Here is a 12,385-nt window from a genome sequence, read left to right as displayed (position 1 = left end):
GGGAGACCAAAACTAATCTGGCCATGGATTTTATTTAATCGAATAAAATATCTTGGGCTTATAGAACTGGTGGTGCATACAGAGGAACTACGCTATAGTACATCAGATAATAAAAAGTGCTTATCTCTAGAGTGAAGATAACATAAGATGGAGATTGCTGCGTTTAAGTTCTTTAAGTTAAGGTGTCGTAATCAGGTGAAATCACTGCTGGTCCTGGTGTTTATTTTTAATATAAGAGTTAACCTTGCCTATGGTATTTCACTACACCACAATATATTGCCCGATTTTTGTAGCTGTAGCTTCTTGTGGTTGATAATGCAGCTGCAGTCCCAGCAGTGGCTTGAATAAAACATTCAGCTTATGCCGATGGATAATCTCTTCTCCCTTGGCTCCAGGTCAGTGTTGTATAATGAGGTTAATGAAGATGGCAGCGTGAGTCCAATTGCAAAATTGGTGCAAAAGGGTCAACTGTGAATCAACAAGTGGCACCGACTGCACCTATCGTGATTATTTTTAGCATCAAAATGTTTGCAGCAGCACGGTTGTTAAGCCAATCACATGGGACACGATTTGTTACAACCGATGTCTGCTAATGTGTGTTGTTATGTTCTTGCAGAGTGAGTAAACAGTGTATGCAGCGTTTTTTCCAGTAATAGTGAGGTTTTTTTATGGAGACATTCACCTGCCGTGTCCTCACAGAGACTTTCTGTTAACACAGCATAAGATAAAAGCAAATACAGAGAGGACTATGAGGGAGTGACCTGCACAGTCAGAGCTTTCCAGAAGAGGCATTTATGTATAGATGATGTATTGACACTACATAAAAGCAGTGCTGATCGTGGGGCAGATTTATGAGTCAGCAAGACTGTGCTGTAGACAGTGGCGTCTTTTATACGGTGATGACAAAGACTTTTGAGAGACATATGTACATAAGAAAGATGGTGCATCCACCCCATGCATCACCCCAGTGAAGCAGTGTCATAGCCCACTTTTCCACTTTAAGTAAACATTCTGTTCCGAGTGCCGAGGAGATGGTTAAAAGGTCCGACATCGCAGGACGTGTCAGAAGTCCTTTTAAGATGGAAGATTTATGTGTCTCACTTTGAGTGGGAGGACCTTGTTTATTCAAAGTCTATAGATGTCATGCAGTAGAGTCTGCCGCCCACCAGTGACGGGCCAAGTGCAAGATTTCATACAAACCCTGTAATTACGTGTTCTTCCACGATTGGCAGAGGCCATTTTCTGTGTCATTTCTGAGGTCAATATCATAAAATTGCACCACTGTGAGTGTTATTTCACGTCCTCATTTGACAGCGATATTTTTTTTAAAATCTGCTTTTATCCAGACATTCATTTTGTGGGAGTATAAAGGCAATACAAGCTTAAAACTGGCCAATGCACAACAGATGTCTTAGTATGTAATGAAGGGAGCAATACAGGATGTATAGAAGTTATCTAATGGCGTTTTAAACACAAAGACATAGGGACACTTTATCATCATGAATGCACATATTCACATATCTCTCTCTCTCATTCACAGACACACACATAGGGGTATGACACGGACTATATTTAGACGCTGCAAGCCAAAGTCAGTGTGTGAATAAAAGGAGTTCAAATGGAAGAAAATAAATGTCAGATCTGTCAATGAGAATGTCAAAATGCCAAAGTGCATATCATGCTTGAATGGTTGTCTTCAAACACTTATCCACCTCTTATATGTGTGGACATTTATTAAAGGGGCTACCTGGAAAAGTGTGGGTATTCTAGAACGTAAGGAAATTGCAAATACTCACACAAAATGAGAGGAAATTAATTAAAAACTGATGAAACGCCTCCCTAGACTAACAGCTTTATGGATAATGAGAAAGTTGTGAGTTGCTTTGTTAGTTGATTATCAAAAAACAATTTATACAGGAGAGCAGAAAGAATTATGAAAGAAACAAAAGGAGAAATGTCACCACAGAATCAGTCAATTGAAGTAAAATGAAACAGAAATCTGTGACATACATTTCTAACATTAGTAGAAATATAAAATAAATGCTATTTCGTAATAAAGAGAAAGGGAAAAGAAAGACAAGCAGTGCAGAAGTGAGAATCAATTTGTTAAAAACATTCAAAATTGCACAAACCTTCAGGGCTGGGACATGGTCGACACAGGCAGCAGTACCAAGAGACACAATGCAAAGGGCTCTATCTTGCATCCTGTAGTCCCAGTATTGTAAGCTAATGCTAATGCACGCTGCAGAAATAAATGTATGAAGTAGTTTGTCTGATCCACACTTGTGCAAATACGTGTGAATAAAATTAATTTGCTTTTAAAACATTACAATTTAAACCCATCTCATGTAGAAAAATCCACTGCTTGACAACCACTGCCTGAGGGAGGGCTTCAGCAAACACTCAATTACAAGATATTAATCTCAAACTTATCTGCGAATAGTTCACCATGCATTGATTTCCTTAGCCCCCGCAGCATCTGTTTCAGTTTAACTGCTGCTAACGTGCATTAGCATATGCTCGCCTTGTGTTAACTATGTGTCAGGCCTTATTCCACTTACCCCAGGGTGAGAGGAGGACATGCACTTGTTGGGAGGGACAGCATGTTAGACAGGTTAAGGGATGGGGAGGGGGGGAGACAAGCACACACCTTCAGTGTGGGACACAGGCAAAGAGATCTCCATGCAAGCAGCAGACTGGGCCTTGCGGAAGGGCGGTCGGCCAGGGCCTCTGCGGGTGAGCCGTGGCCCCTCGGGACCCATTGGGACGCGAGGCTTCCCTGCTGAGCAGGGCTGGGAGGTAGGACTAGTGCAATGTCCATTGACATGATCTGTAACAATGGCAAAGCATTAGCAAACAATACAAAGGAGGAAAATTGTGAACCTTTCAAACAATATTCTAATCCTCTTCTGCAATATCCATCGTCACAAGTCCTTTAGTGTAATAATGATCACTTGAGATGTTGTCTTAGGAAAGAGAATGACTTGTATTTGAGGGTTTGTCTTTAAAAATGCAGACTCAATACTTGTGTTCAGCGGTATACCACATGACCTATGAGGATGGATTTTTTGATTTTTCTTTCTTTTTTCTTTTTTTTCTTTTGCAGTGTTAAGGAAGCAAGCTGATGTTGAAAATCAAATTGTCAACAAGAAAGATGGCAATGGGAGAGAGAGAAGGGGGAGACAGGAGTGAGTGGCAAAGAGCTGGAGAGTGACTTTTGAAGAAAGTATAAGCAGTGAAGGTAGAGAGAGATGCCAGGGAACAGAGAGTAAAATGTAGATGCAAATTGTAGTGCAGACTCATCCATTTTGTGCCAGGGAAGAGATATGAAAATCAAAAGAAAAGAGGCATATTTCATCTCCACTTTGTTCCTTTTTTTCTTTGTTAGGAGACCTTGCTCTTTGCAGAAACTGTTTATTTCTTTTAAAGGCCAGGGGCTTTACGGCCTCACTGGCTACAGAAAAACACTTAAGATCAAAGCGAATATAACAAAATATCTGTTTTTTTTGTATTTTAATGCTAATTGGTCCTGCATTTAATTTAGTTCAAGTGGTGCTGACAGGAAACACTTGTTACTTTGTAGAATTGCCGCCTTACATGGCCTTCGCTCTGGGACTGACTTTGTTGAAAACTTTGTCCTGACTTCATATAGATTATAGACCAATATGTAAGAACACTAAAAGTTTGATAAAGAACAGCAAAACAACACTATGTGCAGTGGGTGTAAAATGTTCTTAGTTGTAGAGGTAATTAACAGATATCAAACACCTGAGTGATCTTATGTAACCTTCTTTTGAGTAAAATAAAAGGAAAAGTACTCTACTTGACATCTACAAGGTGAAAAAAAAAAAAGTCAAAATGATTTTTAGTTGACAGGAAGGTGTGACTGAAGTTTTCTAGTTTTTTTTCAATTTCCGCTCTTATCATCTCCTGCAGTTGGTACACAGCTGGTTCAGTTTCAAAGTGGAGATGAAAAGCTGCGGGGGTGCCACCGTGTCTGCATGTAACACTCAGGGTTTCACAGCAGGATGGGTCGAGGCAATGTGGGAATTGAAGAAGAAAAAAAAAAAAATGTGAGAACTGCATGACGCCACCACTGCGTCTTTTCTCTCTCCATGTTTTCATTCTTTAAAATTTCAAACAGAGACGCAGCCAATCGGTCATTTACCGATCTCACACGCATCCCCTAACACACAGACTACAGCACACGCATGCACACACACACACACCTACACACTACCCCCATTTAATAGACTGTTGTGACAAAAACCCATACTGGGCATTATCTTACAACGAGAAGTTCGTCTTACTGACAACAGTGCAGGAGTACTGTATGTCTAAAGCCTGAAACAATATCTTTTAGATGATTCTAAATGTGTGATGAGGCACATTTTAAATTTTTTTAATCTAAATCTGGCTCATAATGCAGCAAAAAAAAAAAAATCAACTTGTCTAGTACCAAGAGAACAAGTGAGCACTGGCACCTTTTGTGTCAAAGAAGGAAGAAGAGATTTTAGAGCGGACAGCATGTGTGACGTTGCATAAGCAGAGCAAAGAGAAACCTGAGATTGTGATATGTGTGGAGCATTTGTGTAGCAGATGTATGGGGGGGGCACACTTGGTGTCTGTTATGCAAATGATCCAGTCAGGATGAAAAGAGGACTGTTTTAGGAAAGAGATGATCCAGTTAAAATGAGAGAGGTAACAAGTGATCAAAAATCACTGTTAGAGCAAGGCTGTGAATGGAGGAAAAGTAGTGTAAAAATCAGAAGATGGTCCAATCATGATCAAGCGATAGAAAGCCTTAGATTTCAACATGGGCATGAATTGTAAAAAATCACCTTTATAAACACTTGCAAAATGTAGAAGAAACCAATACAGAGGATTTAAATCAAAACACATTAAGGGGGCAAAATGGACAAACACGTCTCATCGGCTGGTTGAACAGGGCAGAATGAGAAGAAAACTGAACAAAGAAATTTGGAGCCAGAGTAAATAAAAAGAAAACCCAAAGCCTACAAAACGTGACCAAAGCAGAAAGTAAATGATTAAAATCAAGTAAAAGCTGCTGGCTTTCGCCTACCGTACCAAGATCAGTCTTAAGATCTGTTGGCAGACTTAACTTTCTGCCGGGTCCCTTTACTGAAACAAAAGAATAGGAAACAAAGCACCAATTAATCCTTTCAAATAAAAAAATAAAACAAATAATAAAAGAGGTCGGTGTAATCTAAGTCAAAGGATGACAAAAATAAATAAAACCAAAACAAAATGAAACTCACGCAAATCAACAGATCATGCACATCGGTGCAGTTTCACATGGCAGGCATATTTCAAAACGCATGCTCCATTTTTGTCCCAGGCCAGTGTTGTGGTGTTTCCTGCTACTTAATGACTTGGTCCAGTGAAACAAACTGATTTTTTTTTGTTCTTTATTATTTCACTGCCTTTGTCTTGTTGAGCTGCAACAAGCCAAGAAGAACTAACTTCAATGTCAATGGTCCATATTTCTTCATGTCTTACTTTTCCTGGCATGGCCTGGGATGTCTGACATGGAAAAACAAAACAAAAAAAAAAGATCGACACTACCGGGGGTGCCAAAAATCAGACACTGGAGATAACAAAACAACTTGTTGAAACATTTTGCAAGTATTTTGCAGCTACGAGAGAACTGCAAAGGTCGACGTTGAGATGTCATGAGTCAGTTTCCGCTTCTCAAAAAGAAAGGCAATGCTTTGTTGTTTCTTTGTCAAGATGGTGTTTACATGATGTCTGATCAATTTCAGGACTATATGGAAAACAGCATGACCATGAAATTTGCATTCTCTATCATTTTGACCTTCTTTTTTTAATTTTATTTGGATAATGCACCAAAGGAATCAATGATTATTCCTTTGAAAAAAAAAATGTTGGCTCAGGATGTTCGTGGTGCTGGGGGCAATTTGTAATTTTTTTTAAATCTACAATTATGCAACACAGTTGAGTCCACTGATTTGTTTTATTTGCTCTGAGGGACCATATTGGCAGCTCAGCACCAAAGGTCATTTAAATTTTAAAAAAATATGTGTTTTCTTACCAAAGAGGAATCAGGTTAGTATAGTGTGTTCCATTTTTCCAGGAAAAGGAAAACCCTTTCAGAATAGTGTTGCTTATGAAATGATACATGAGGTGTACTAACATGTGTGTGTATGTATGTTTTCTCCATAATGAACCATGTGGACCAGATGCTGCTGCTTCCATTGAAAGTGTGCAGTCAGTGTTAGGGTTACAGTAACAGAGAAAATCCTCTCATAATAAACCAGTTTCACACAGATGGCTCCTCTCTTTCACAGCTCAGTGGCTACATTAACACTTCAGAAAAGGTCCATTGTGAACAAAAATAACACCCAAACAAGTCTGAATTAATTAAATCTCTATATACTACATTCTGGTCAGTTGGGTGGGATCACTGTTCCTTGACGAAGTCTGTATTAATGAATATTATTATCATTATGATAGCAATCTTTACCTTTTTTGCTTTGGTATCTTCATGTTTACATTTCTTGTTTTATCTAACATATACTGTATAAATGCTTGACTAGATCCATTATTGACCAAAACACTCCATATGTTACTGTTTTATTGTTCCCACAGCATTTCCAATGCAAACCATAGCAACATACAAAACACTATTCAATAAAAGACAAAACTGTGTAAAGGCCAATGTGTAGGCTAAAGTGTTAGCTTTCTGACACTATCAAATATTAAATGCACCTATGGATGGTCCCCGATGACTGTCTTTTGATCGTAACATATGGAATGTTGAGATTCCAAATGGGACTAGTGTTGGATTCGATCAGGCCACAAAACTGGTGAAAATACAAAGCAAGCTGAAGTCATTTTTATCAGCGCCACAGCTGGCCACGAAATGGGCACCATGCAGTTAGTTTGAGACGAGACAGTGATGAATGTTAGCGCAGAGGACAACAAGATGAGATTCTCGATTTATTGACACACACTCGTAAAAACACAATCATAGACATTTTGAGCACCGCAGTCCGGCAAAGTAGCATGTTGTCCTTCAGTGACAAAGATAATGCGTTTCCAGTGGAGGCACAATGATTAACATCAAACGGGAATGAAGCACAAGAGGCTTTGACACACGAGGAGAAGTACAACCCTCAACCTCTTCCCAAGCCACTGCTGCATAATACAATGGCAACGGATCAAGGTCGAATCCCAAATCTGGCACATACAGCAGACATCACAACATCTGCCCTCCAGCAGCTGGAGCAGAGAGACAATGCAACACCAGCAATCATCTGCACAAAAGCATGGATCACACTGATAAAGTGGTAGCGACCTCTAGAGACACAATCCCTCTCAGCTTGTTTACACTGCAAGCAACGTCGGTGGGAGATTACATGTGGGTGGTAAAAGGCACACGTTGTTGCTTGATGCTTAATATTTTATTGTATTTAAAATATTCAATCATTTTGTGATCATTTAATTGCTTTTTCTGTGATTTTCTTTCCTAGTTTACTTCCCAGTTTGGCGTGCCCCAATCCTTATCCAGGGCACTGCTAACTGCTAACCAACCAGTAGGGGGTGCCAATGCAGCAACAAAGATGAAAACCCTTTTTTTAAAATCCAGCATCTGTGAGCCCCACTTTTTTTTTTGTTAATTTGATATCACATCATTTTGCATTAATATTTAAACAAATGGTGTGAAAGGCGTAGTGGCATCTAAGTTGCACATTGCAACCACCTTTTGCGTCATCAAGTATATATGAGACACTATGTCTATGTCCCCCCCCAGAACCAGTTTTTGACTTGTCCATTCTGGGCTACGGTCCAAACATGGCCATGCAACACTGCAGACTCCGTGGAAGAAGACATGCTCTCTGTGTAATATAAAGAGCTCTTAAAATGACAAAACTTGTTAACTCTTTAACACCTAAGCCTTAAAAAGTCAGTTTGGGCCAGAAAATGTCCTGTGAGTAAGTGCTTTGGCCAATTCTTCCAGAATAACTTTCAATATCTGCCACTTATTTACAATTGACTGCATGTTAAAATAGTGTATTAACAATTTAAAATGAAGAAAATACACTGTAGTTGTACATGAACACCAGATTATGCGTGTTAAATTTGAAATTTGCGGTAGACAACATATTTAAAGTAACATTTGTTTGAGTTTTTGTCTCAATGTTCAAAAACAGGCCAGAAAATGGAAACTTTTCCAATTCCTGCAACAGTGTGGGTGAAATCACCGTAATAACGACACGTTGACTTTGACTTGGAACTTCTCAGTGTTAAAGGGTTAATTTTCCTCTTAACTTAATTTGAATATAAAAATGCCATTAGGTCAGTTCATGATACATAATATCCAAGAGCAAAAAACAATTGCTCTTGAGAATCAATGAAAGGTGCTACTATAGCCAACTTTCAAAGCCACCATTCTTATTTTTTGAATGAACAAAGCTTTTTAAATTCTGTGTACGCATTAAGGATTAAAGGATGTCTGGTGTCTCAATGACAGTGTTGCTCACAGTGTGGAAGCAGAGTTCGCATGCATGGTGCAACATTGAACCAACCACCTGTCCAAAGAACAACCGTGTCATTCCATCTCCCTCCCTTGCTTGACATGAAATAAAAGCCACAAGCAGATGTCCACAAGGGGCTGGGATTCGCGGCTCATCCCTGTTCTTACCATTGTCCAGCAAGTAATAGACTGGACTGCAGTGGCTGGCTCTCAGACTGGCCACAGGCTCTGGCAGGACGCGCGGGTCATTGTGAAGGGAGGTTGGGTAATGAACTAGAATAGGAGATCCGACAGAACAAACAGAGACTTCAGGGAAAACAGGGGAAAGACAGAGTAGAGAGATTGGGGAGAAATGACAGTCTTTGCAGGAAATGTAAACAGTTGACAGGTTATGAAAACAAACCAAAGGTTAATAAGGTGTTCCACCGGCAATGTGTAATACTTGTAAGTTTTCATAAAGAGTGTTATTGCTAAAAGCAGCGTTACTACAACTACTTCCACACTACATTTTAAATCTGGCACCGCTCCAGATTTATCATACAAGTCAAGAAGACAACACATACCTACTTTGTAAATACGATACCATTGCACCCAAGTTTCACAGACACTGCCAAGTATGTGATAAATAATAAAGACAGTTGGTGGTTGAAATGTTACGATGTAGTCGTGATCATAACATCATTCCCTGTTGTCCCTGTTTTGATAGTGTAGCTTCCTGACATTGGAACCTGTGTAACTTCCCTGAACTAACAGTGTAATCGTGTTAGTTTTTCAGCCCCAGATGACAATGACCTTCCACAGCTGTGTGCTAAAGAACGGTACATTTGTTTTCTAATCCCCACTGCCCCTTACGAGCTGCAGCAGCGCCAGACAAACAAAAGGAACCATTTCATGACACGAACCATTAGATATAAAATAAATGTAAATGACACCAAGCCTCAACCCTATAGGTATCTCCTTGTTGTCTAAGGGAAAACAAACCTATAGGATTACATAAAAATTTGAAACTGTAAAATGATTCACTTTCTCTGAAGCCTTCAATCCAAAAGCAATGAGTACATCGTTACAAAGTTTCCCAGTGGCTCCATTTTAGTGTATCTGATTGAAATGTGAGCTTTTGGCTAAAAAGGCAGGATGTAATATCAGGTATGCGAGCTAAAATGTTCAAAGGAACCCAAAGGCTGTGCACATGCAGCTGTCAGCTGCTCTCCCATAGCCACAGGACAACAACAACAGCAGCAGTCTCTATCAGAAACACACCTCACCACTGGCAGGAGAATATCGCACAGGCAGACAATCTGAGACTTTGTGGTTTCTACTGCAATTCAACACTTTTTTTTAAAGCTCAATAACAGTCAATGGCTCTCTTGGTTTAATTCAAAATGTGAACCACACTGTAACTCACTTTACGTAGTGTATACTGTGTAAAACAAATGCACAATACTCACTAAAATATGAAGTAAAATTATACCATTGAACAACATTCACCATAGACAAGTGTCTCTATATTATGCATATGTTTCAGCAGCAATTGCTCCAATATGCAGCAGTTAAAAGACACGTGTTTATCTTTTTTGGGTGACCACTTTGAGCATCTGAAGTTAAATTATGTGAAACAGGCGAAACTCAAGCCTGGTCTGAAAAAATAAAAGCTCCAATATTCTCACTCACTCATCTTCTACCGTTTTATCTTCCACATGAGGGTTTGCGGCGAGGCGCTGTGCCAATCTCAGCTGACAGGTCACCAGTCCATCAGCTCCAATGTTGTTTGTGGAAATTATGTCTCTGTTATGACAGCTGGATATGTGGTAAAATGCCAAAAAAAAAGAGTCTGGTGTACAAAAAGCCTGAAACTTGATTTTGCATTTCACAGCTCAACAGACAACGCGACATATCGTTTAAAAGAGCAAGCTTCAAATGTTAAAGCATTGAGTGTGACGGTATCTGAATATTTCAAGATTAATATAGTGTAAATTATAGCTTTCTGTGTTTCTTTATAATGAATAAAAGCTAATAAGGCTACCAGGCTGAGTGCACTGATGATGTGTGATCATAATATCATGTTGTTGTTTTTTAGTTCTTTTGGTATATGAGACATATACAGGGTTTTCTGTCAGCGAAACACAATTGGCAGGTTTAAGTTTTATGAAACCACAGTGAGTTGTAGTTAGTTCAGCACTGTAAAGTTGCTGAACAGTGACAGCCTCCACTCTTTCTTCCCTCATGTGCCAGCGCTAAATATATCCAGCTGGGTCAGGAACCCATCGCTGGCATCTCAGCTTGTTAGTACACCTCACGGGTCGGCCTGGCCCTGTTACAGTCACATGTGCAATAAAGCTCCCAAAGGAATGTAAATGCAATAACCCTGAGCCAAAACAACAGACCACTGAACACAAAAAAAGAAGGCAACTCTCTGGGAGGAGGACCAATTACCGGACCAAATGATGAAAGGAAGTAAGACAATTAGATAGAGAAGTGAAGACGTGCAAAATCAAAAACACTAGAGAGAAGCCTGTAGTTGTTGACACACAGGTTGAATCAGGTCGCTGACATGCTGACTGCAGTCCATACATGGCCTCGAACAGACATCACACACCTGGTGTGCCAGGCATGACCAGACTTTCTCTAATGGCCACAGAGAAGGATGGAAGTTCACATTCAGCATGAGGACACAGACTATTGAAAGCTGGCCTGTCAAACACAGCATAACAGCTCATTTATCTGCAGCCATCTCACATTAATACCACATATATTTCAACTGTCACAACAATTATTAAAATGACTAAAATTGACTAAATCATGCTGTGCTGCTATTACCCATATCCAACGTTTTCGTTCTGACTGAAGACTGTAATTGTGCATCAATGAATTTAACCGATCCACCACCCTTCTCGCCCCCAAGTAAATGCTGAGATGAATCAGACAATGATGTTCTGTATCCGTCCTGATCTGTCTGCCCTTAACTCTTCCTTTCTTCCAACACTCTAATTAGAAGATGACAGGCTTGTAATGGGACAGAATGACCATGACCTAGTCGACATGACAATGCTGAAAGCTTCACCAACTGAGCAAAGAACATCTTGTCCTGCTTCTGTTATCTGCCTTAAGTGGCTCAAAATAAGGGTGGTGAGAGCAGACAAAACACTACTTTTAAAAAAAACAACAACAGAAACCAGCCAAAGGTTATTCAACCAAATTATGTATCCTGGGCAAAACAGCCAGAGGAAAACACACAAGTGCTGTTGATGATTGAAAAGCTAAACAACAGACATCATTCAGCTGGATTCATAGTGAACTAGTAGTCATATGATAAGTTAAAGGTACTGTAATCTAAACTAATGACAAGAGGAATGGAAGAGCACAGACGGGGGGACTAGTATTTATTTCAGTGACACAAAAGCAGTGATAAAATAGTTTTATTTCTGGTTGTTCAAAGTCAATTAAAGAACACTTGGATATTGGAAACAAAACACAAGTAATGTTTTGATGGTGTCTCACGTGGAAAAGCTCCACGTTGTAAGACAAGTCTTGGATCTTAATACAGAGAGTGAAGGGTTAAAACGTCTAGAAAATTAATTTTGCCTTCATAGACTGTAATGTGCCAGAACTGCTCACCACAGAGCAGCCGAATGTTATGAACACACCACAGTAGTCTCTGAGTCACTGTTGAGTCACACTATTTAGCCTCCTGTTGATAAAGACATTGTTCTTTCTATGCTGGGAAAAAAACAAAAAAAATGTTTGCTTCTGTGGCGTGTATCAGCTATTGTGCATCAGAGGAATATTATGCATATTTAGTTTTCTAGGGTTGTTTAAAAGTTTACCTGTAAAATAAAAAAAAATAAACGCCCACAACTACAACCCAGA

General features: G+C 39.5%; 1 protein-coding gene across 1 annotated transcript in view; it reads right to left on the bottom strand.

Annotated features, from left to right (window-relative positions):
• The window catches only part of stxbp5l (syntaxin binding protein 5L), a gene marked incomplete at both ends in the record, with an annotated part of 105,765 nt that overhangs the window by 8,831 nt on the left and 84,549 nt on the right, over window positions 1-12,385 (bottom strand). The window contains 3 exons of the mRNA XM_083908921.1: window positions 2,651-2,830; window positions 5,089-5,142; window positions 8,687-8,791. Of these exons, the coding sequence (XP_083765047.1) occupies window positions 2,651-2,830; window positions 5,089-5,142; window positions 8,687-8,791 (339 nt within the window). The remainder of the gene's footprint in view (window positions 1-2,650; window positions 2,831-5,088; window positions 5,143-8,686; window positions 8,792-12,385) is intronic.

Source organism: Microchirus variegatus (genome assembly GCF_963457635.1).
Source record: "Microchirus variegatus genome assembly, chromosome: 22".
Classification (NCBI taxonomy): Eukaryota; Metazoa; Chordata; class Actinopteri; order Pleuronectiformes; family Soleidae; genus Microchirus; species Microchirus variegatus.
This window is presented reverse-complemented; position numbering and strand designations above follow the sequence as displayed.